General features: G+C 45.0%; 2 protein-coding genes across 2 annotated transcripts; both read right to left on the reverse strand.

Annotated features, from left to right (window-relative positions):
* Window positions 1–651: 651 nt before the first annotated feature.
* LOC118379762 (myeloid-associated differentiation marker homolog) lies at window positions 652–3,741 on the reverse strand. The gene is made up of 2 exons (XM_052513247.1): window positions 2,261–3,741; window positions 652–2,032 (listed from the first exon to the last, which is right to left on the reverse strand). Exons 1-2 carry the CDS (start codon window positions 2,468–2,470, stop codon window positions 1,388–1,390), a joined length of 855 nt encoding a protein of 284 aa, XP_052369207.1. The 5' UTR covers window positions 2,471–3,741; the 3' UTR covers window positions 652–1,387.
* Window positions 3,742–5,657: 1,916 nt separating this feature from the next.
* On the reverse strand, window positions 5,658–8,694 carry LOC127927226 (myeloid-associated differentiation marker-like). Its single transcript, XM_052513246.1, has 2 exons — window positions 7,981–8,694; window positions 5,658–6,960 (listed from the first exon to the last, which is right to left on the reverse strand). The coding sequence occupies exons 1-2, from the start codon at window positions 8,245–8,247 to the stop codon at window positions 6,373–6,375; spliced, it is 855 nt and encodes a 284-aa protein (XP_052369206.1). The 5' UTR covers window positions 8,248–8,694; the 3' UTR covers window positions 5,658–6,372.
* Between the last annotated feature and the right edge of the window lie 18,099 nt (window positions 8,695–26,793).

Genomic DNA, 26,793 nt, shown 5'->3' on the forward strand with positions numbered 1-26,793 from the left:
GAAGTGTCTATGGATGCTTCCGAAATGGCACCCTATTCCCTATATAGTGCACTACTGGACATTTTGAATGCACCCTATGTCTGCATCTGAAAGATGGTACACTTCAATGGAGAAGGACCCCTGTCCTGTACACAAACTTTTCTCTGATTACCTCTCCCTATTCTATGGGCTTGTAAGAAAAGGTCAACATCATAATGAAAGATCAGTTCTTGAGTTGAGTCCCCTTCCAACTCCAGTCTTTTAAAAATACCTAAACCAGCAGTTCTCAATTCTCTCCTCAGAGAACCCCAGCTGTTCCAGAGCTACCACACCTGATTCAACAACACCTATGGAATTTTAACAGTATATGTCTAACCAGAATAAATATCTCTTTCTGGTTCTTCAAAGGGTACTTTGTACAACCTTTGAGATTGAGAAAGGTTCTTAGTTTAATATAACCATTCGCCATAAAGGTTCTATAAATAACCATTAAAAGGGGTCTTTATAGCACCGAAAAGGGTTTTAATGATAGCGGAACCCTTTTTGGTGCTATGTAGAACTTTTTTAAAGTTATTTTTAGAACCTTAGGAAAGGTTTCTTTATAGTACCATAATAGTTCCATTTATAACCGTGTGAACATGGTTCTTTATAGAACCTTCAAAAAGGGTTCTATATAGTACCAAAATAGGATACACTATTGTTATGAGCCAAATAACTATTAATTGGCATTATATACTGTAGAACCATTTGTTTTTAGTGTGCAGTCCACATAGCACTTCAGCAGGTAATCAACTATTTGGCAGTTAGTGAGCCAACTAGCAGTACAACAAGAGAACGTCTAACAACCAAGAAAGAAGTGGTCAACATGAATATAAGATCACAGTCCTTTGCAATTGGCAGAATATAAAGTGCTGCTAGTGCCTTTGGCCCAACGGAATTAGACATTCATATTGTATTTGCATCAGGATCCAAAGTTTTGTCGTTTTTAATTTCTATGAAATCGATACGATCAATCATTAACTCAGCTTCCTACTGCACACTTTAATAGCTACAAGTGATAAACAGTGTGTCCTTGCCTGTAGAATCCTCATCTGCAATAAGAGTTCATTTACAGTGTTATAGGAATAACTAAATATCTTCCACATGTCTGAAGCAAAAGACAACAACAAATGTCCTTTCAACGTTCTGCAAATGTTCTTCTTCCAAGCTCTCAGTCATTGATTTGAAAATAAACTCTTCATTCTCTAGAAATGAAATGGATATTTTCAACCATATGTGGAGAATCAAGATGACCAACGTGCTGGAGTGTCTTATTCAGTAAACAGTATTTTCTCCTCTGCAATATGATAGTGTGTCAGTCATTGACCGGTTCTGGAAAAGTTGGAGTGAAGGTTCCTGAGAATCTGGCCTATTCCTCATCCAATGTGAAGAAGACCACCTTTATCGAGTAGATCGTATCCAAAATATAGATGACTAGGTTGATCACGGTCATGAACGTCACCACAACCAGATTGTCCCAGGGACAGGGGGAACACGGAACGGGCCGGGGGTTGTTCTCGAAACTATACAGCGGCCAGATGACCGTGGCAGTCATGTACATCATGGTGGCCAGGATATTATAGACCGTGAGCAGTTTGTCAAACGAGAAGGGGAAGAGCGACAGCAGCTGACCGACGGTGAGGAAGATGATGACGAGTGAGAAGATGAAGCAGAGGGAATAAACCGCCACGCACCACTGCAGTCCCGGATGAAACAGAAACCTTGCCGGATCCAGCGACGTGAAGATAATACAGGCCAGCAGAGTCTCCAGGATCTTGAGGAGGCCCGGGACAGTGGACAGGAAGCCACTGATCTCACCACTGGGCCGGAGGCGGGCCAGCACCACCTCGCCGACGTACACTCCGAAACAGAGTAGGGAGCTGACGGTGGCGGCAATCTGGCGGTAGCAGGTGGGGCAGGTGAAGAAGGTGGGGTAGATGACGGAGGAGGTGAAACACATTAGTGCGGCCAGCACGGCGAAGGCCGTGGTGAAGTCATCCCAGGAGATGGGCACCTTGAGATGATGAGGAGGGGAGATGTGAGGAAAGGTTATGTCTAGGGCCAAGAGTTTTCCTGAAAAATATGTTTTCCTGAAAAACGTGCAACTGCTACTACTGCTTTACAATAGAAATAGACATTAGAAATATATAAGACAGATACACATAAGCTACGATACACGTGAGCCACAAATTCCCCTCCCACCAATCTATTCCATCAAATCCAGACAGTAAACATCCCCCACCTTGGCGCTGAAGCGGGTGAACTCCATGATGAGGATGAAGAGGGAGAAGAAGCAGCAGAAGCACCAGGTGAACATGCACCAGTCCCAGTGTGTGGAGAGCACATGGCCTGCCGAGGCCACCAGACTGAAGGTGATACAGGTGAGGACCACCTCCAACATACGGATGATGCCCACCGGCAGGGTGAGAGACCTCAGGTCCAGGTTCACCATGATGAGATACTGTTGAAGGATCTATCTAGGGACTGGGTGACTGTTCACTCACCAAGGGTTCCTTGACTTTTGTTTTCCTCTCTCTTTCTTCTGGCTAATGTTCTTCTTTCTGTCTCTCTCCTTTGCTCTCTTTTACCAAATGCACATTTTTCACAATTGAATGAATCACTGATTCAATTAACTGTGTTCATTTACTGTTGCCTCTTAAAGACTTACATTCTCCTCTTCATGGAAGCTCACCCAGTAATTTTCTGCTGTGTCACTTTCGTTTCTCCAATGTGTCACATTGACATCTCCACTCCCCCTCCCTCTCCTACCGTCTTTGTCTCTCTGTGCATTCCCCTGCCGACTAAGGACCTTCCAGTAAAGCACTACAATTCCAAGGGAGGTAAGACCTTCTCTCATTCCTGCCTTATCCAAGTCTCCTTCCCCATGCTGTGGAGACCAGAGCATGCCTGTGTCGAGCCAAACTCCTCCTGTGTTTATGATGGTGTGTAGCCCATAGAAATAGAGTGAATAGAACGGGCTTCCTCATTCATGTCAATGATTGCGGCCATTGCGAGTGTACCCATAGGCTAGGTTGAAGATAACAGAGGTTAGAATAGCTTAATAATTAAATGCAAAAGCATTCTAAAATAAACAAATTCATTGCACCAGCGCCTGAATGAAAATGACTGGGGAGAGAATGGTAGCAGTACAGAAAGTTCACCATCAAAGGAGAAAATAAATACAACGGAGGTGAATTTCAGACTATTACTCAGCAAACAAATAGATTAACTGTTTTACTGTCATTTTATTCATTTAAACGTTTTTAAAGTTGTCTACAGCCACTTTATAACATGATTTCCTGACCGCTGGTCATGTTTTCAATGCTAAACCTATAACCGAAAGGTTGGTAGATCAAATTCCCGAGGTGACAAGGTAAAAATCTGTCGTTCTGCCCCTGAACAAGGCAGTTAACCCACTGTTCCTAGGCCGTCATTGTGAATTTGTTCTTAACTGACTTGCCTGGTTAAATAAAGGTTCAATAAAAAAAACATTTCAATGAACATTCTTGGAAATAATTACCTTGGAAATAATTACCTTGGAAATAATTACCTTGGAAATAATTACCTTGGAAATAATTACATCACAATACCAGGCAGCCTTTGCGAGTGTACCCATGAGTTTAGAGGTTCCAAGCCCGTTCCGTTCATTCTATTTCTATGGTGTATCCTGCCCTCTTTTGGCTTAATTGCACGTTTTACGACCCAGACTCAAGGCACTCATTGGAAGCCGGTCCAGTCTTATCTGGCTCCCCCACGCCACACATGATGGACTCTGGTCTCTGTCAAAGGTAAACTTCAATACTGACCTAATCCCTGGAAGTGGGACCATATCAGACCTGGGTTCAAGTAAGATTTGAAATCTTTAAAATACTTTGAGCATTTGATTGAGTCTACTTGGAAAGACAGTGGGGTTTGCACCTTTGAGACTATTCTATTGGATCCATTGTGTCAGGTAAGCTCAATCAAGCACAACTACAGCATTTGAAAGATTTCTGATACTATTTGCACCCAGCTCTGGTCCAAGTGCACATCCCCCAACCAGGGAAACCCATTCTTGCGAAGTAACCTCACGTTTGTTCAGTTTAATGTTCCTAACTTGACTTAAGCTCTTTTTTGACACTTGATGGCTATTGACTAATATCCTCATCCATGTTCTTGAGAAAGGGAGAGAAAGAGATGGAGGGAAGGGGGAGGAGTGGTAGGCAAAGGATTTGTAGAGGAACTATTCTGTTTCCACTGAAAATGGAAATCGAATAATGTTCTGGTTGATAAAGATAATATGATATCAAATCAAACTTTATTTGTCACATGAGCCGAATACAACAAGTGTAGACCTTACTGTGAAATGCTTACTTACTTATATGCATACTACTGACCCAGTTCAGAGTGTACCATACCAACTTTGAATGTAACACTCTAGATTTTTGGAATCATTTACAAAATGTATTACATTTGGATTCACTGGTGCCACTAGGGCAGTTTAACACAATAATGAAAAATGACCGAGATGTACAATTGTTTTGATTAATTGACTCTACTGCCAATGTTTGTCTATGGAGATTGCATGGTTGTGTCAACAGCAGCAGCTGTCTCAGCTGAAAGACAATGATCCCTTTAAATATTGTCAGTGCATTGCCTAACTCCCTCTCACTGTTATACACCCTCATATTCTTCCTCCTTCTCCTCTCTCTATATACTTCTCCTTCTATCTCACTCTCCCTCCTCTCTCTCTCTCCCACTCTCACTTCTCCCTCTCTCTATATCTGCCTCATCCATTTTTCACTTTTACCTCCCTCTTGATCTGTGCCAAGGAGACAGCAACAACATAACTTCATTTCTCTTTTGAACAAATCAATAATCCCTGTCAAAGGTTGCAAGACAGAAGAAAAGATGTGGACATAAAAGACCTTGACTTCATTACCATAATCAGATCAGGAACCTCCATCATTCTGTTGGCTTCTGTTTTGGAACATTGATTCTTCATTCGTCACTTAACTTAATTTCTCTCATGAAGAAAGGAATAACCCCTGCCATATGTATCACAAAACAAAGTGTGGGCATGAGAGACCTTGACATCATTACCATAAACAGATCACCAACCACAATTATTCTGCTGTCTTTTTAGAAATTATAATTCGTTTAGCAGCCTCAGAATGGCCCAATATGTTCCCTATCAAATCGAATCTGTGGTAAGCCAGTCCGTGAGGGATTCAGATGCTGCCTGTGTAAGAGAGTGATGTCATCCAGGTGGGACGGAGCGGAGTGTGGTTGAGACTTATCTCGCTGTCGGCTTCCCCGCCGCACTCAGAAAGAGACATGAAAGCAAAGCCCTGGGCTGGACTTCGACATCCCATGCCATTTCATCCAATGGGCCTCTCATAGCAGACACACCCTAGCAAATAGGGAGAGGGAGGGAGCGTTGCTCAATGTCCTTTAACAGTGTTGTAGAAAGAGAATAGGTGTTAAGCAAATGTTTTCTTTATTTTATTGTTATATAACATTATTAAAACAATTTGGACACGTCAGCTAAATGTCAATAGTTGTGTTTTACTTATTTACTTATTTAACTGAATTCTGTCATATCTGTCTGGATTGCATGTTTGTCAGGATTAGAGAGAGAGAGAGAGAGAGAGAGAGAGAGAGAGAGAGAGAGAGAGAGAGAGAGAGAGAGAGAGAGAGAGAGAGAGAGAGAGAGAGAGAGAGAGAGAGAGAGAGAGAGAGATGTGATAGCCGACAACTGCATAGCAGATCTGTTTTTATTTGGGCCATGACAAAGGTGTAACATCGTTGGAGCTGTGAAATCAGTAAAACCAATGATCTGCTATGCAGTTGTGGGTTATCGGGGGTTAACGCTGAACTGATTGAATCAAGGCCAGAGAGACAGAGATGAAATGGAGAACAGAATATGAGAATAAAATGAACATATCAAGAACAGCTCTTTGATCTTTCTATTCACTTTGATTACAGCCCATGTGGACTGCGTAGGGCGCACTGCAGAGTTCCTTGTGTATTTTAAAGACGGGAAGACAAAATATACATTGAATCTACGCACGGATCCAAGCATTCAGAACATTCTTATCCACCTCATGGTTTGTGAATTGCTAGCAGTACTATAACCCCATTTTTTCAATGAAGAAGCATTATCATTCACAATGTAATCTTTCCCAGTAAAACGGTTATTATCCACCATACAGAGACGTTCTCCCAATACCAATTAGTGTTCCAAAAAAACAGCATGGTTACATTTTGCTGTATTCATACAAAAGCAAAGTTCAGTCTATTGTTTAAGATCCGGCAAGGTGTTTCGGGGACAGTTCTCAGGTTGGGTAAGGTGGGTGACCTTTGACCTTTGTCCTAAGCCGGGGTGACGAAGAACACCAGCCTGAAAGAGTAGACCGTGTCCACAATGTAAACCACAAGGTTGAAACAGGTCATGAACGCCACTACAACCTGGTTATCCCAGTAGCAGTTGCGGCCACACCCGTTGGGTCTGCTGTGGTTGTTCTGGAAGCTATAGAGAGGCCATATCACCACGCACGTCATGTACATCAGCACGGCCAGCACGTTGTAGCCCGTCAGCACCTTGTCGAACGGGAACGGGAAGAGCGACAGCAGGCGGCAGATAGTAAAGAGGATGATGATGAGGGCGAAGATGAAACATAGCGAATAGACCGCCACGCACCACTGGAGCCCTGGGAACCGCGAGTAGGAACCATGGTCCAGAGAGATGAAGATGATGCAGGCCACGAAGGCCTCGAGGACCTTGAGGAGGCCCGGGACGGTGGAGAGGAAGCCGCTGATCTCGCCGGGTTTGGCCCGGATCAGGCCCACCTCCGTGGCGTACAAGAGGAAGGCCAGACAGGAAATGACGGTGGCGGCGATCTGCTTCCCGCAGGAGACACACGTGAAGAAGGTGGGGTAGATGATGGAGGCAGCCAGCACCTGTTAAAGCCCAAGACAATAGATGATGATGGTGGATGAATAACAGCAATGGAATTGAATAAACAACATCAAAGTTTGAAGACAATAACATGGAATGTCAGTGGACTTAATTGACTCATTAAAGTTGTCAAAGTTCTATGCGTATCACCTGATACTTCTACTTAATCTACTACCAATGTAGCTCCTACTCAATAAACCATTCCAAAATATTGGCAAAGCTACAGGAACTCCAACGCACACCTTATTAATGGTTAAAGCCTTTCCTTTAATTGCATTTATCCAATTTTCTCACTGATCTGACTAGAGGTGATATATGGAGTACACTAGAGAAAAAGATAGATTAGCTGCCTTGCTGTTGTGACATACTGAAGATGAGATCATCACTTTGATCAATAACTTGTTCTAGTTCAGTGGAATTAGCAATTAGAAATGACTATTACTACATCAGTATCTGCTGGCGTCTATGTCTCAGTATAAGTTCATTCGCAATTAGTGTGAGAGTAAATGTATGCACACGACTAGCGATTGCTGCCATTGTTGGATCGACCAACAACTCTAAGTGGTACTAAAATATTGTATGTTTCATTTAACCACTTCATGTACCGTATGATAACAACAACTGTCTGATCAAGGTCCAGGGCTGATACTCACTATATAAGGGCTAAATATATTTAGAAAAAAGTAAGTAGCCTTATCTCGGCCAGAACGGCCCGTAGGTGCTGGAACCTAACTCCTGTTTCGGAAGCATGAAGCAGTGTGATGTACAAGTACACCTCCTCGAACAGAAGTCTAATCTATGGCAGGGAAGATTGATGGGTAATTTCCCAAAAATCGCCTTTTAAATTGATTTACAATTTACACAAAAGTAAACTACACACATCCATCTCTAATCTAGTTTTCAATGCTTATTTTGTCTCAAATGTAACTGTCACACATTGACACTAATATGTAGGTATGTTATCTGGATTCTACCCCTTATAGTCTAACCCAAAGACAAAAGACGCCGTGGACGTTACCCACCATGAGCGTGGACAGCATGGCAAAGGCGGTGGTGAAGTCGTCCCAGGAGATGGGCACCCGGGCATGGAGGGTGGTGAACTCCATTATGAGGATGAGGAGGGTGACTAAGCAACAGAAGACCCAGGTGAACATGCACCAGGCCCAGTAGGATGAGCCGAAGTGACCCACCGAGGCCACCAGGCTGAAGGAGATACAGGTGAGGACCACCTCCAGCATTCTCACGATGCCCACGGGCACCGTCAGGGTCCGCGTGTCCAGGGTCACCATGGCGATGCTAGTTCTGGTCAAATCCGGCTGTCGAGTACAGTACTGTACGGAGGTTGTACCTTTTAACCTACTCAAACTGATTGTAGATGTCTTGTAGATTTTTTGTTTTCTCACCAAGTTTTTTTTCACTGTTGATCTCTTGGCAGTTTGATCTCTCTTCCACTTCTTTGGACAGCTCTCTCTCTCTGAGCTCCCCCTGCCTCCTCTCCTTGACTTGACTCAAAAACAAGTTTTTCTCTACTTGTCACACCTCTCTCTGACACTCTCTGTCAGTCTCTTCAGGCTTCTGGCTTCTTCTCTTCCTCTCCTCTTCCTGTATGCGATCCTCCTGTATCTGATACTCCTGTATGTGATCCCCTGTAAAGTCTGGACTGCTCTGACAGGGCCACGGTACTGTAGGAATGCAGAGAAGGGTGTAGACTGTTTGCCACTTCCTCTGCTACCTTATCAGGCCTTCCTCAAATGGTACTCAGGTGAATGTTTGATTATAGGCTGTGTGTGTGTGTGTGTGTGTGTGTGTGTGTGTGTGTGTGTGTGTGTGTGTGTGTGTGTGTGTGTGTGTGTGTGTGTGTGTGTGTGTGTGTGTGTGTGTGCGTGCGTGCGTGCGTGCGTGCGTGCGTGCGTGCGTGCGTGCGTGCGTGCGTGTGTCAAGCCCCGGATGTCAATGCTGTGTGATTATGAAATAGGGTGTAGTTGGTCACCCTTTTCTTATCAGTAAAAGTGAATGATACCTCAGTTATTTAAGAAGTACATATACTGAGCTGATCTTGCTGTGTATTATACCATAGCATAGTGTATAATGTATACGATACGATATACTTCATTGTCCAGTTACATTCATTTCATGACGTCAGCATACAAATACACTAACACAACACAATATATTACATGCAGTACAGAAACACTGGAAAGCACACAAGTCACACATTTACGTTTTCACATATTCAGTCTCTGCAGGCTACTGTCCGACCATGTATTGTGCCGACGTCTGTCCTCTGTCTCACTGTTCAGCATCCTACATCTGTCCTATGTCCCACTGTTCAGCATCCTACGTCTGTCCTATGTCCCACTGTTCAGCATCCTACATCTGTCTTATGTCCCACTGTTCAGCAGCCTACATCTGTCCTATGTCTCACTGTTCAGCATCCCACTGATTCTATGTCCCACTGTTCAGCATCCTACATCTGTCCTATGTCTCACTGTTCAGCATCCTACATCTGACCTATGTCCCACTGTTCAGCATCCACGTCTGTCCATGTCCCACTGTTCAGCATCCTACATCTGTCCTATGTCCCACTGTTCAGCATCCTACATCTGTCCTTTGTCTCACTGTTCAGAATCCCACATCTGTCCTATGTCTCACTATTCAGCATCCTACATCTGTCCTTTGTCTACCTGTTCAGCATCCTACATCTGTCCACGTCTCACTGTTCAGCATCCTACATATTTCCTATGTCTCACTGTTCAGCATCCTACATCTGTCTTTGTCTACCTGTTGTCTCCTATGTCTCACTGTTCAGCATCCTACATATTTCTGTCTCCTGTTCAGCATCCCATCTGTCCTTTGTCTACCTGTTCAGCATCCTACATCTGTCCTATGTCTCACTGTTCAGAATCTTACATCTGTCCTATGTCCCACTGTTCAGCATCCTACATCTGTCCTATGTCTCACTATTCAGCATCCTACCTCTGTCCTATGTCCCACTGTTCAGTACCACCTGTCTCACTGTTTCCTACATCTGTCCTCTGTCTCACTGTTCAGCATCCTACCTGTCCTTGTCCCACTGTCCAGCATCCTACATCTGTCTATGTCTCACTGTTCAGTATCCTACATCTGTCCTCTGTCTCACTGTTCAGCATCCTACATCTGTCCTATGTCCCACTGCCAGCATCCTACATCTGCCCTATGTCTCACTGTTCAGCAACATCTGTCCTATGTCTCACTGTTCAGCAGATCTGTTGTCCCACTGTTCAGCAGCCTTCATCTGGGTCCATTGTCTCACTTTTCAACATCCTACATCTGATTCTATGTCCCACTGTTCAGCATCCTGCATCTGTCCTTGTACCTGTTCAGCATCATATCTGTCCTATGTCTCACTGTTCAGCATCCATATTTCCTGTCTCACTGTTCAGCATCCTACAGATCTTGGCATCCTACATCTGTCCTATGTCTCACTGTTATACAGTCCTATGTCCCCTGTTCAGCATCCTACATCTGTCCTATGTCTCACTATTCAGCATCCTACCTCTGTCCTATGTCCACTGTTCAGCATCCTACATCTGACCTATGTCTCACTGTTCAGCATCCTACATCTGTCCTCTGTCTCACTGTTCAGCATCCTAATCTGTCCTATGTCCCACTAGTCCAGCATCCTACATCTGTCCTATGTCTCACTGTTCAGACAGTCTCACTGTTCAGCATCCTACATCTGTCCTCTGTCTCACTGTTTTACATCTTCTATATTCTGGCAGCCTATATCTGTTGTCCCACTGTTAAGCCTAATCTGTCCTATGTCCCACTGTGTCCTATATCTGGGATGTCTCATGTTCAGTTCTGTCCTAGTCCCACTGTTCAGCATTCTACATCTGTCCTATGTCTCACTTTTCAACATCCTACATCTGACCTATGTCCCCTGTTCAGCAGCCTTCATATGTCCTATGTCCCACTGTTCAGCATCCTACATCTGTCCTATGTCTCACTGTTCAGCATCCTACATCTGTCCTATGTCCCACTGTTCAGCATCCTACATGTGTCCTATGTCTCACTGTTCAGCATCCTACATCTGTCCTATGTCCCACTGTTGGCCATCATCTGTCCTATGTCCCACTGTTCAGCAGCCAACTTCTGTCCTATGTCCCACTGTTCATTTTCCTACATCTGTCCTATGTCTCACTGTTCAGCAGCCTACATCTGTGGATATGGGATCTGTCCTATGTCTCACTGTTCAGCAGCCTGATGGCTGATGGAATTAAACTTGTCCTGTTCCTATTCTTGCTGAACCTATTATTCCTGCTAGGGCATCAGAACATTGGGTAGGATGGGGTCATTTATGACGTGCTTGTCCTGTCTATCATAGAGGGAGCCCATTGTGCAATACACAGAGCTTGGACCCCAGTTATACAGTCTTCCTGAGGATACCCATATTAGCCACTGACAGTCCAGCGTACCAGGCCAGAAACATAAAGTCAACACACTCTCTACATGACAGATGTTGTTGGTATTTTTATTCATGTTCTGGGTGTTGGCATTAAAATATAGTGTGCTGTGCTAGGACATTGTGGATAGAGATGGGGATGGTGTAAGTTATGCTTGGACATTGTGGATAGGGATGGGGATAGTGTAAGTTCTGCAAGGACATTGTGGATAGAGATGGTGTAAATTCTGCTAGGACATTGTGGATAGGGATGGGGATAGTGTAAGTTCTGCTAGGACATTGTGGATAGAGATGGGAGATGGTGTAAGTTCTGCTAGGACATTGTGGATAGGGATGGTGTAAGTTCTGCAAGGACATTGTGGATAGGGATGGTGTAAGTTCTGCTAGGACATTGTGGATAGGGATGGTGTAAGTTCTGCTAGGACATTGTGGATAGGGATGGTGTAAGTTCTGCTAGGACATTGTGGATAGGGATGGTGTAAGTTATGCTAGGACATTGTGGATAGAGATGGGGATGGTGTAAGTTCTGCTAGGACATTGTGGATAGGGATGGTGTAAGTTCTGCTAGGACATTGTGGATAGGGATGGTGTAAGTTCTGCTAGGACATTGTGGATAGAGATGGGGATGGTGTAAGTTCTGCTAGGACATTGTGGATAGGGATGGTGTACGTTATGCTAGGACATTGTGGATAGAGATGGGGATGGTGTAAGTTCTGCTAGGGCATTGTGGATAGGGATGGTGTAAGTTCTGCTAGGGCATTGTGGATAGGGATATGGATGGTGTAAGTTCTGCTAGGACATTGTGGATATGGATGGTGTAAGTTCTGCTAGGACATTGTGGATATGGATGGTGTAAGTTATGCTAGGACATTGTGGATAGAGATGGGGATGGTGTAAGTTCTGCTAGGACATTGTGTATAGAGATGGTGTAAGTTCTGCTAGGACATTGTGGATAGGGATGGTGTAAGTTCTGCTAGGACATTGTGGATAGGGATGGTGTAAGTTCTGCTGAGGACATTGTGGATAGGGATGTGTAAGTTCTGAGGACATTGTGGATAGGGATGGTGTAAGTTCTGCTAGGACATTTGAATGGATAGGGATGGTGTAAGTTCTGCTAGGACATTTGAATGGATAGGGATGGTGTAAGTTCTGCTAGGACATTGTGAATAGGGATAGGGATGGTGTAAGTTCTGCTAGGACATTGAATAGGGATAGGGATGGTGTAAGTTCTGCTAGGACATTTGAATGGATAGGGATGGTGTAAGTTCTGCTAGGACATTGTGGATAGAGATGGGGATGGTGTAAGTTCTGCTAGGACATTGTGGATAGGGATGGTGTAAGTTCTGCTAGGGCATTGTGGTGGATATGGATGGTGTAAGTTCTGCTAGGACATTGTGGATAGGGATAGTGTAAGTTCTGCTAGGACATTGGGATATGGATGGTGTAAGTTATGCTAGGACATTGTGGATAGAGATGGGGATGGTGTAAGTTCTGCTAGGACATTGTGGATAGAGATGGGATGACATTGTGGATAGGGATGGTGTAAGTTCTGCTAGGACATTGTGGATAGGGATGGTGTAAGTTCTGCTAGGACATTGTGGATAGAGATGGGGATGGTGTAAGTTCTGCTAGGACATTGTGGATAGAGATGGTGTAAGTTATGCTAGGACATTGTGGATAGAGATGGGGATGGTGTAAGTTCTGCTAGGACATTGTGGATAGAGATGGTGTAAGTTCTGCTAGGACATTGTGGGGGATGGTGTAAGTTCTGCTAGGACATTGTGGATAGGGATGGTGTAAGTTCTGCTAGGACATTGTGGATAGGGATGGTGTAAGTTCTGCTAGGACATTGTGGATAGGGATGGTGTAAGTTCTGCTAGGACATTTGAATGGATAGGGATGGTGTAAGTTCTGCTAGGACATTGTGGATAGAGATGGGGATGGTGTAAGTTCTGCTAGGACATTGTGGATAGGGATGGTGTAAGTTCTGCTAGGACATTGTGGATAGGGATATGGATGGTGTAAGTTATGCTAGGACATTGTGGATAGGGATGGTGTAAGTTCTGCTAGGACATTGTGGATAGGGATGGTGTAAGTTCTGCTAGGACATTGTGGATAGGGATGGTGTAAGTTCTGCTAGGACATTGTGAATAGGGAGGGATGGTGTAAGTTCTGCTAGGACATTGAATGGATAGGGATGGTGTAAGTTCTGCTAGGACATTGAATAGGGATAGGGATGGTGTAAGTTCTGCTAGGACATTGTGGATAGAGATGGGGATGGTGTAAGTTCTGCTAGGACATTGTGGATAGGGATGGTGTAAGTTCTGCTAGGGCATTGTGGATAGGGATGGGGATGGTGTAAGTTCTGCTAGGACATTGTGGATAGGGATGGTGTACGTTCTGCTAGGGCATTGTGGATAGGGGGATGGTGTAAGTTCTGCTAGGACATTGTGGATAGGGATGGTGTAAGTTCTGCTAGGACATTGTGGATAGGGATGGTGTAAGTTCTGCTAGGACATTGTGGATAGAGATGGGGATGGTGTAAGTTCTGCTAGGACATTATGAATGGATAGGGATGGTGTAAGTTCTGCTAGGACATTTGAATGGATAGGGATGGTGTAAGTTCTGCTAGGACATTGTGGATAGGGATGGTGTAAGTTCTGCTAGGACATTGTGGATAGAGAGGGATGGTGTAAGTTCTGCTAGGACATTGTGGATAGGGATGGTGTAAGTTCTGCTAGGACATTGTGGATAGAGATGGGGATGGTGTAAGTTCTGCTAGGACATTGTGGATAGGGATGGTGTAAGTTCTGCTAGGACATTGTGGATAGGGATGGTGTAAGTTCTGCTAGGACATATGTGGATAGGGATGGTGTAAGTTCTGCTAGGACATTGTGGATAGGGATGGTGTAAGTTCTGCTAGGACATTGTGGATAGGGATGGTGTAAGTTCTGCTAGGACATTGTGGATAGGGATGGTGTAAGTTCTGCTAGGACATTGTGGATAGGGAAGTTCTGCTAGGACATTATGAATAGGGATAGGGATGATGTAAGTTCTGCTAGGACATTGTGGATAGGGATGGTGTAAGTTCTGCTAGGACATTTTGGATAGGGATGATGTAAGTTATGCTAGGACATTTTGGATAGGGATGGGGATGGTGTAAGTTCTGCTAGGACATTGTGGATAGGGATGGTGTAAGTTCTGCTAGGACATTGCGGATAGGGATGATGTAAGTTATGCTAGGACATTTTGGATAGGGATGATGTAAGTTATGCTAGGACATTTTGGATAGGGATGGTGTAAGTTCTGCTAGGACATTGTGAATAGGGATAGGGATGGTGTAAGTTCTGCTAGGACATTGTGGATAGAGATGGGGATGGTGTAAGTTCTGCTAGGGCATTGTGGATAGAGATGGGGATGGTGTAAGATAGGGATGTAAGATAGGGATGATGTAACGTGACAGCCCCCTGTTCAGCAGGAAGTCCAGCATCCACAAGGTAAGGCTAGGGTCCACCAGGTGGTGGTCCACCCACCTGGGTGGTAAGGTTGGGGTCCACCAGGTGGTGAACCACCCCCCTGGGTGGCAAGGTTGGGGTCCACCTGCCTGGGTGGTAAGGCTGGGGTCCACCAGGTGGTGGTCCACCCACCTGGGTGGTAAGGCTCGGATCTTACCTTGTGGGGTCCACCTGCCTGGGCGGTAAGGCTGGGGTCCACCAGGTGGTGGTCCACCCGCCTGGGTGGTAAGGTTGGGGTCCACCAGGTGGTGGTCCACCTGCCTGGGTGGTAGGGTTGGGGTCCACCAGGTGGTGATCCACCCACCTGGGTGGTACGGTTGCGGTCCACCAGGTGGTGGTCCACCTGCCTGGGTGGTAAGGCTAGGGTCCACCAGGTGGTGGTCCACCTGCCTGGGTGGTAAGGCTGGGGTCCACCTACCTGGGTGGTAAGGTTGGGGTCCACCAGGTGGTGGTCCACCTGCCTGGGTGGTAAGGCTAGGGTCTTACCTTGTGGGGTCCACCCACCTGGGTGGTAAAGGCTAGGGTCTTACCTTGTGGGGTCCACCTGCCTGGGTGGTAAAGGCTAGGGTCTTACCTTGTGGGGTCCACCTGCCTGTTGGGAGAGTTTGTCACAGACAAGGTGAGGCTGCATGCAGTTAAAAGCAAAGGAGAAGTCCAGGAAAAGGATGTGCATATAAGAGTGAGGCCTCTCCAGGTGTGTCACGGCACTGTGCAACACCGTCAGGATTTCATTCTCCACTGGTCTGTTCTTCCTGAATGCAAACTGCATTGGGTCAAGGGCTCTGTCTTTATGAGACCTGAGACGTGTGACTATCAAATGCTCACAACGACTGATGTTAACGCCACAGGACGATAGTAATTCAGCTCCGCCTTTGGAACTGGTTGCATCTCAGATGTCTTCCAGAGTGACACACTAAGTATGACAGTAGATTGACACACTAAGTACACAGTTGGTTTCTCATTTAGTGACATTACTCAATCCTGTGTTTGCTGACATCTGGCATTCTGGTCTCTAACACTCCCGGGTGAAGTTACAGATCTAGGATCAGCTTCCCCTCCACCAAACATAACTGTAAACGAAAATCCACTCCAAATCTACATTTTGGTATTTGTTTCATTAGTCCACTTTTGATACAGTCCCAAAATGTTTTGCATGTCAGCAGTCAAGTTTAAGATGTTGGACTTTCAACATGAAAGACTGTCACCGGTCACATCATGATAATGCAAAATGGAAAATCACCATGATGATGAAAAAATAAATACCAGAAGATACTAAAGATCAGTGTCTAGGGGCAACTTGACCCTACTCTTGGTCTCGAACAGGGCCAAAACACCTGTGGATCTGTCCAAGTACAAATATTCTTCAAAGAAGCAGGTCAACGGTGTGTTACAGGTGATCCAGAGAAAGTGCTGGGGAACGGGAAACTACGGTAACATAGCAAGTAGAGAGAAAGAGAAAAAGAAAGAAGGAAATGCATAGAGAGGAGAGAAAGAAAGAAAAGAGAGAGAGAGGTAGGTAGGTAGGTAAGTAGGTAGGTAGGTAGGTAGGTAGGTAGGTAGGTGGGCAGGTAGGTGGGCAGGCAGGTAGGCAGGCAGGCAGGCAGGTGGGCAGGCAGGCAGGTGGGCAGGCAGGCAGGCAGGCAGGCAGGCAGGCAGTGGCAGGGTGGCAGGCAGGTGGGCAGGGTGGGCAGGCAGGCAGGCAGGCAGGCAGGCAGGCAGGCAGGCAGGCAGGCAGGCAGGCAGGCAGGTGGGCAGGCAGGCAGGCAGGCAGGCAGGCAGGTAGGTGGGTAGGTAGGTGGGCGGAAAGAGAGGGAGACAGAGAACATGAGTGATCAAATGCTAATCCTTTACCCACAGAGAAAAATGTATCCTTCTCTCTCTGTTTCTCTTTCCCTCTCATTACATGTATTCTCTATTCTAAGAAAATAAAGAACATTCCTTCCTTCACAAGGTTTTTCAATAGTTTTAATATGTTGAAATACCCTCTTGGTATGTTTGGACCAACCAAGCATTATAAAAACATATTGTGTCCATTAAACATGACCAGTATGGCTATGAGAAGATATACAACAACCACATTGCTCTGCGGGATGTTAATAATTTTTTTCTGTGTGTGTACACACCAAAACAGTCATAACTGATGCACAAACTGCACAACACATACACACCAAAACAGTCAATACTGATGCACAAACTGAACAACATACACACACTGAAACAGACACAACTGATGCACAAACTGCACAACATACACACACTGAAACAGTCAATACTGATGCACAAACTGCACAACATACACAACATAAACATTCACATACACACATGAAAATGTATTCGGTCACTGAAGCGCTAACACAGGCACACATAAACACCCACACCAACACACACACACGCACGCACGCACGCACGCACGCACGCACGCACGCACGCACGCACGCACGCACGCACGCACGCACGCACGCACACACACACACACACACACACACACACACACACACACACACACACACACACACACACACACACACACACACACACACGCGTGAGGCAGTACTCTCCACTTTACCCCACACTATACCCCACACTACACAGCCACCTACAGGCATACTGGCTGGGGTTGTAGACTATGTTACAGAGTCCTACAGGCATACTGGCTGGGTTTGTAGACTATGTTATAGAGTCCTGCAGGCATACTGGCTGGGGTTGTAGACTATGTTACAGAGTCCTACAGGCATACTGGCTGGGTTTGTATACTATGTTATAGAGTCCTGCAGGCATACTGGCTGGGTTTGTAGACTATGTTATAGAGTTCTACAGGCATACTGGCTGGGTTTGTAGACTATGTTATAGAGTCCTGCAGGCATACTGGCTGGGTTTGTAGACTATGTTACAGAGTCCTACAGGCATACTGGCTGGGTTTGTAGACTATGTTACAGAGTCCTGCAGGCATACTGGCTGGGTTTGTAGACTATGTTATATAGTCATGCAGGCATACTGGCTGGGTTTGTAGACTATGTTATAGAGTCCTGTAGGCATACTGGCTGGGTTTGTAGACTATGTTATAGAGTCCTGCAGGCATACTGGCTGGGTTTGTAGACTATGTTACAGAGTCCTACAGGCATACTGGCTGGGTTTGTAGACTATGTTATAGAGTCCTGTAGGCATACTGGCTGGGTTTGTATACTATGTTACAGAGTCCTGCAGGCATACTGGCTGAGTTTGTAGACTATGTTATAGAGTCCTGCAGGCATACAGGCTGAGTTTGTAGACTATGTTACAGAGTCCTGCAGGCATACTGGCTGAGTTTGTAGACTATGTTATAGAGTCCTGCAGGCATACTGGCTGAGTTTGTAGACTATGTTATAGAGTCCTACAGGCATACTGGCTGGGTTTGTAGACTATGTTATAGAGTCCTGTAGGCATACTGGCTGGGTTTGTATACTATGTTACAGAGTCCTGCAGGCATACTGGCTGGGTTTGTAGACTATGTTACAGAGTCCTGCAGGCATACTGGCTGAGTTTGTAGACTATGTTATAGAGTCCTGTAGGCATACAGGCTGAGTTTGTAGACTATGTTACAGAGTCCTGCAGGCATACAGGCTGAGTTTGTAGACTATGTTACAGAGTCCTGCAGGCATACTGGCTGGGTTTGTAGACTGTGTTATAGAGTCCTGCAGGCATACAGGCTGAGTTTGTAGACTATGTTACAGAGTCCTGCAGGCATACTGGCTGGGTTTGTAGACTATGTTATAGAGTCCTGCAGGCATACAGGCTGAGTTTGTAGACTATGTTACAGAGTCCTGCAGGCATACTGGCTGAGTTTGTAGACTATGTTATAGAGTCCTGTAGGCATACTGTCTGGGTTTGTAGACTATGTTATAGAGTCCTACAGGCATACTGGCTGGGTTTGTAGACTATGCTATAGAGTTCTGCATGCATACTGGCTGGGTTTGTAGACTATGTTATAGAGTCCTGCAGGCATACTGGCTGGGTTTGTAGACTATGTTATAGAGTCCTGTAGGCATACTGGCTGGGTTTGTAGACTATTTTACAGAGTTCTACAGGCATACTGGCTGGGTTTGTAGACTATGTTACAGAGTTCTACAGGCATACTGGCTGGGTTTGTAGACTATGTTATAGAGTCCTGCAGGCATACTGGCTAGGTTTGTAGACTATGTTACAGAGTTCTACAGGCATACTGGCTGAGTTTGTAGACTATGTTATAGAGTCCTGCAGGCATACTGGCTGGGTTTGTAGACTATGTTACAGAGTCCTACAGGCATACTGGCTGGGTTTGTAGACTATGTTATAGAGTCCTGTAGGCATACTGGCTGGGTTTGTATACTATGTTACAGAGTCCTGCAGGCATACAGGCTGAGTTTGTAGACTATGTTACAGAGTCCTGCAGGCATACTGGCTGAGTTTGTAGACTATGTTATAGAGTCCTGTAGGCATACTGTCTGGGTTTGTAGACTATGTTATAGAGTCCTACAGGCATACTGGCTGGGTTTGTAGACTATGCTATAGAGTTCTGCAGGCATACTGGCTGGGTTTGTAGACTATGTTACAGAGTTCTACAGGCATACTGGCTGGGTTTGTAGACTATGTTATAGAGTCCTGTAGGCATACTGGCTGGGTTTGTAGACTATTTTACAGAGTTCTACAGGCATACTGGCTGGGTTTGTAGACTATGTTACAGAGTTCTACAGGCATACTGGCTGGGTTTGTAGACTATGTTATAGAGTCCTGCAGGCATACTGGCTGGGTTTGTAGACTATGTTACAGAGTTCTACAGGCATACTGGCTGAGTTTGTAGGCTATGTTACAGAGTCCTGTAGGCATACTGGCTGGGTTTGTAGACTATTTTACAGAGTTCTACAGGCATACTGGCTGGGTTTGTAGACTATGTTACAGAGTTCTACAGGCATACTGGCTGGGTTTGTAGACTATGTTACAGAGTCCTGCAGGCATACAGGCTGAGTTTGTAGACTATGTTACAGAGTCCTGCAGGCATACTGGCTGAGTTTGTAGACTATGTTATAGAGTCCTGTAGGCATACTGTCTGGGTTTGTAGACTATGTTATAGAGTCCTACAGGCATACTGGCTGGGTTTGTAGACTATGCTATAGAGTTCTGCATGCATACTGGCTGGGTTTGTAGACTATGTTATAGAGTCCTGCAGGCATACTGGCTGGGTTTGTAGACTATGTTATAGAGTCCTGTAGGCATACTGGCTGGGTTTGTAGACTATTTTACAGAGTTCTACAGGCATACTGGCTGGGTTTGTAGACTATGTTACAGAGTTCTACAGGCATACTGGCTGGGTTTGTAGACTATGTTATAGAGTCCTGCAGGCATACTGGCTAGGTTTGTAGACTATGTTACAGAGTTCTACAGGCATACTGGCTGAGTTTGTAGACTATGTTATAGAGTCCTGCAGGCATACTGGCTGGGTTTGTAGACTATGTTACAGAGTCCTACAGGCATACTGGCTGGGTTTGTAGACTATGTTATAGAGTCCTGTAGGCATACTGGCTGGGTTTGTATACTATGTTACAGAGTCCTGCAGGCATACAGGCTGAGTTTGTAGACTATGTTACAGAGTCCTGCAGGCATACTGGCTGAGTTTGTAGACTATGTTATAGAGTCCTGTAGGCATACTGTCTGGGTTTGTAGACTATGTTATAGAGTCCTACAGGCATACTGGCTGGGTTTGTAGACTATGCTATAGAGTTCTGCAGGCATACTGGCTGGGTTTGTAGACTATGTTACAGAGTTCTACAGGCATACTGGCTGGGTTTGTAGACTATGTTATAGAGTCCTGTAGGCATACTGGCTGGGTTTGTAGACTATTTTACAGAGTTCTACAGGCATACTGGCTGGGTTTGTAGACTATGTTACAGAGTTCTACAGGCATACTGGCTGGGTTTGTAGACTATGTTATAGAGTCCTGCAGGCATACTGGCTGGGTTTGTAGACTATGTTACAGAGTTCTACAGGCATACTGGCTGGGTTTGTAGGCTATGTTACAGAGTCCTGCAGGCATACTGGCTGGGTTTGTAGACTATGTTATAGAGTCCTGTAGGCATACTGGCTGGGTTTGTATACTATGTTACAGAGTCCTGCAGGCATACTGGCTGAGTTTGTAGACTATGTTACAGAGTCCTGCAGGCATACTGGCTGAGTTTGTAGACTATGTTATAGAGTCCTGTAGGCATACTGTCTGGGTTTGTAGACTATGTTATAGAGTCCTGCAGGCATACTGGCTGGGTTTGTACACTATGTTATAGAGTTCTGCAGGCATACTGGCTGGGTTTGTAGACTATGTTATAGAGTCCTGCAGGCATACTGGCTGGGTTTGTATACTATGTTATAGAGTCCTGCAGGCATACTGGCTGGGTTTGTAGACTATGTTATAGAGTCCTGCAGGCATACTGGCTGGGTTTGTAGACTATGTTATAGAGTCCTGCAGGCATACTGGCTGGGTTTGTAGACTATGTTATAGAGTCCTGCAGGCATACTGGCTGGATTTGTATAATATGTTATAGAGTCCTGCAGGCATACTGGCTGGGTTTGTAGACTATGTTATAGTGTCCTGCATGCATACTGGCTGGATTTGTATAATATGTTATAGAGTCCTGCAGGCATACTGGCTGGGTTTGTAGACTATGTTATAGAGTCTTGCAGGCATACTGGCTGGGTTTGTAGACTATGTTATAGAGTCCTGCGGGCATACTGGCTGGGTTTGTAGACTATGTTATAGAGTCATGCAGGCATACTGGCTGGGTTTGTATAATATGTTATAGAGTCTTGCAGGCATACTGGCTGGGTTTGTAGGCTATGTTATAGAGTCCTGCAGGCATACTGGCTGGGTTTGTATACTATGTTATAGAGTCTTGCAGGCATACTGGCTGGGTTTGTAGACTATGTTATAGAGTCCTGCGGGCATACTGGCTGGGTTTGTAGACTATGTTATAGAGTCATGCAGGCATACTGGCTGGGTTTGTATACTATGTTATAGAGTCCTGCAGGCATACTGGCTGGGTTTGTATACTATGTTATAGAGTCCTGCATGCATACTGGCTGGGTTTGTAGGCTATGTTATAGAGTCCGGCATGCATACTGGCTGGGTTTGTATACTATGTTATAGAGTCCTGCATGCATACTGGCTGGGTTTGTAGGCTATGTTATAGAGTCATGCAGGCATACTGGCTGGGTTTGTATACTATGTTATAGAGTCCTGCATGCATACTGGCTGGGTTTGTATACTATGTTATAGAGTCCTGCAGGCATACTGGCTGGGTTTGTATACTATGTTATAGAGTCTTGCAGGCATACTGGCTGGGTTTGTATACTATGTTATAGAGTCCTGCGGGCATACTGGCTGGGTTTGTAGACTATGTTATAGAGTCCTGCAGGCATACTGGCTGGGTTTGTATACTGTGTTATAGAGTCCTGTAGGCATACTGGCTGGATTTGTATACTATGTTATAGAGTCCTGCAGGCATACTGGCTGCGTTTGTATACTATGTTATAGAGTCCTACAGGCATACTGGCTGGGTTTGTAGACTATGTTATAGAGTCCTGCAGGCATACTGGCTGGGTTTGTATACTATGTTATAGAGTCCTGCAGGCATACTGGCTGGGTTTGTATACTATGTTATAGAGTCCTGCAGGCATACTGACTGGGTTTGTATACTATGTTATAGAGTCTTGCAGGCATACTGGCTGGGTTTGTATACTATGTTATAGAGTCCTGCAGGCATACTGGCTGGGTTTGTATACTATGTTATAGAGTCTTGCAGGCATACTGGCTGGGTTTGTGTACTATGTTATAGAGTCCTGCAGGCATACTGGCTGGGTTTGTATACTATGTTATATAGTCCTGCAGGCATACTGACTGGGTTTGTATACTATGTTATAGAGTCTTGCAGGCATACTGGCTGGGTTTGTATACTATGTTATAGAGTCCTGCAGGCATACTGGCTGGGTTTGTAGACTATGTTATAGAGTCCTGCAGGCATACTGGCTGAGTTTGTAGACTATGTTATAGAGTCCTGCAGGCATACTGGCTGAGTTTGTATACTATGTTATAGAGTCCTGCAGGCATACTGGCTGAGTTTGTAGACTATGTTATAGAGTCCTGCAGGCATACTGGCTGGGTTTGTAGACTATGTTATAGAGTCCTGCAGGCATACTGGCTGAGTTTGTAGACTATGTTATAGAGTCCTGCAGGCATACTGGCTGAGTTTGTATACTATGTTATAGAGTCCTGCAGGCATACTGGCTGAGTTTGTAGACTATGTTATAGAGTCCTGCAGGCATACTGGCTGGGTTTGTAGACTATGTTACAGAGTCCTACAGGCATACTGGCTGGGTTTGTAGACTATGTTACAGAGTCCTGCAGGCATACTGGCTGGGTTTGTAGACTATGTTACAGAGTCCTGCAGGCATACTGGCTGGGTTTGTAGACTATGTTATATAGTCATGCAGGCATACTGGCTGGGTTTGTAGACTATGTTATAGAGTCCTGTAGGCATACTGGCTGGGTTTGTAGACTATGTTATAGAGTCCTGCAGGCATACTGGCTGGGTTTGTAGACTATGTTACAGAGTTCTACAGGCATACTGGCTGGGTTTGTAGACTATGTTATAGAGTCCTGTAGGCATACTGGCTGGGTTTGTAGACTATTTTACAGAGTTCTACAGGCATACTGGCTGGGTTTGTAGACTATGTTACAGAGTTCTACAGGCATACTGGCTGGGTTTGTAGACTATGTTATAGAGTCCTGCAGGCATACTGGCTGGGTTTGTAGAGTATGTTACAGAGTTCTACAGGCATACTGGCTGGGTTTGTAGGCTATGTTACAGAGTCCTGCAGGCATACTGGCTGGGTTTGTAGACTATGTTATAGAGTCCTGTAGGCATACTGGCTGGGTTTGTATACTATGTTACAGAGTCCTGCAGGCATACTGGCTGAGTTTGTAGACTATGTTACAGAGTCCTGCAGGCATACTGGCTGAGTTTGTAGACTATGTTATAGAGTCCTGTAGGCATACTGTCTGGGTTTGTAGACTATGTTATAGAGTCCTGCAGGCATACTGGCTGGGTTTGTACACTATGTTATAGAGTTCTGCAGGCATACTGGCTGGGTTTGTAGACTATGTTATAGAGTCCTGCAGGCATACTGGCTGGGTTTGTATACTATGTTATAGAGTCCTGCAGGCATACTGGCTGGGTTTGTAGACTATGTTATAGAGTCCTGCAGGCATACTGGCTGGGTTTGTAGACTATGTTATAGAGTCCTGCAGGCATACTGGCTGGGTTTGTAGACTATGTTATAGAGTCCTGCAGGCATACTGGCTGGATTTGTATAATATGTTATAGAGTCCTGCAGGCATACTGGCTGGGTTTGTAGACTATGTTATAGTGTCCTGCATGCATACTGGCTGGATTTGTATAATATGTTATAGAGTCCTGCAGGCATACTGGCTGGGTTTGTAGACTATGTTATAGAGTCTTGCAGGCATACTGGCTGGGTTTGTAGACTATGTTATAGAGTCCTGCGGGCATACTGGCTGGGTTTGTAGACTATGTTATAGAGTCCTGCAGGCATACTGGCTGGGTTTGTATAATATGTTATAGAGTCTTGCAGGCATACTGGCTGGGTTTGTAGACTATGTTATAGAGTCCTGCAGGCATACTGGCTGGGTTTGTATACTATGTTATAGAGTCTTGCAGGCATACTGGCTGGGTTTGTAGACTATGTTATAGAGTCCTGCGGGCATACTGGCTGGGTTTGTAGACTATGTTATAGAGTCATGCAGGCATACTGGCTGGGTTTGTATACTATGTTATAGAGTCCTGCAGGCATACTGGCTGGGTTTGTATACTATGTTATAGAGTTCTGCATGCATACTGGCTGGGTTTGTAGGCTATGTTATAGAGTCCGGCATGCATACTGGCTGGGTTTGTATACTATGTTATAGAGTCCTGCATGCATACTGGCTGGGTTTGTAGGCTATGTTATAGAGTCATGCAGGCATACTGGCTGGGTTTGTATACTATGTTATAGAGTCCTGCATGCATACTGGCTGGGTTTGTATACTATGTTATAGAGTCCTGCAGGCATACTGGCTGGGTTTGTATACTATGTTATAGAGTCTTGCAGGCATACTGGCTGGGTTTGTATACTATGTTATAGAGTCCTGCGGGCATACTGGCTGGGTTTGTAGACTATGTTATAGAGTCCTGCAGGCATACTGGCTGGGTTTGTATACTGTGTTATAGAGTCCTGTAGGCATACTGGCTGGGTTTGTATACTATGTTATAGAGTCCTGCAGGCATACTGGCTGCGTTTGTATACTATGTTATAGAGTCCTACAGGCATACTGGCTGGGTTTGTAGACTATGTTATAGAGTCCTGCGGGCATACTGGCTGGGTTTGTATACTATGTTATAGAGTCCTGCAGGCATACTGGCTGGGTTTGTATACTATGTTATAGAGTCCTGCAGGCATACTGGCTGGGTTTGTATACTATGTTATAGAGTCTTGCAGGCATACTGGCTGGGTTTGTATACTATGTTATAGAGTCCTGCAGGCATACTGGCTGGGTTTGTATACTATGTTATAGAGTCTTGCAGGCATACTGGCTGGGTTTGTTACTATGTTATAGAGTCCTGCAGGCATACTGGCTGGGTTTGTATACTATGTTATATAGTCCTGCAGGCATACTGACTGGGTTTGTATACTATGTTATAGAGTCTTGCAGGCATACTGGCTGGGTTTGTATACTATGTTATAGAGTCCTGCAGGCATACTGGCTGGGTTTGTAGACTATGTTATAGAGTCCTGCAGGCATACTGGCTGAGTTTGTAGACTATGTTATAGAGTCCTGCAGGCATACTGGCTGAGTTTGTATACTATGTTATAGAGTCCTGCAGGCATACTGGCTGAGTTTGTAGACTATGTTATAGAGTCCTGCAGGCATACTGGCTGGGTTTGTAGACTATGTTATAGAGTCCTGCAGGCATACTGGCTGAGTTTGTAGACTATGTTATAGAGTCCTGCAGGCATACTGGCTGAGTTTGTATACTATGTTATAGAGTCCTGCAGGCATACTGGCTGAGTTTGTAGACTATGTTATAGAGTCCTGCAGGCATACTGGCTGGGTTTGTAGACTATGTTACAGAGTCCTACAGGCATACTGGCTGGGTTTGTAGACTATGTTACAGAGTCCTGCAGGCATACTGGCTGGGTTTGTAGACTATGTTACAGAGTCCTGCAGGCATACTGGCTGGGTTTGTAGACTATGTTATATAGTCATGCAGGCATACTGGCTGGGTTTGTAGACTATGTTATAGAGTCCTGTAGGCATACTGGCTGGGTTTGTAGACTATGTTATAGAGTCCTGCAGGCATACTGGCTGGGTTTGTAGACTATGTTACAGAGTCCTACAGGCATACTGGCTGGGTTTGTAGACTATGTTATAGAGTCCTGTAGGCATACTGGCTGGGTTTGTAGACTATGTTATAGAGTCCTGCAGGCATACTGGCTGGGTTTGTAGACTATGTTACAGAGTCCTACAGGCATACTGGCTGGGTTTGTAGACTATGTTATAGAGTCCTGTAGGCATACAGGCTGAGTTTGTAGACTATGTTACAGAGTCCTGCAGGCATACTGGCTGGGTTTGTATACTATGTTATAGAGTCCTGCAGGCATACTGGCTGGGTTTGTATACTATGTTATAGAGTCCTGCAGGCATACTGGCTGGGTTTGTATACTATGTTATAGAGTCTTGCAGGCATACTGGCTGGGTTTGTATACTATGTTATAGAGTCCTGCGGGCATACTGGCTGGGTTTGTAGACTATGTTA

This window comes from Oncorhynchus keta, unplaced genomic scaffold (genome assembly GCF_023373465.1).
Source record: "Oncorhynchus keta strain PuntledgeMale-10-30-2019 unplaced genomic scaffold, Oket_V2 Un_contig_9955_pilon_pilon, whole genome shotgun sequence".
In the NCBI taxonomy this organism is placed as follows: Eukaryota; Metazoa; Chordata; class Actinopteri; order Salmoniformes; family Salmonidae; genus Oncorhynchus; species Oncorhynchus keta.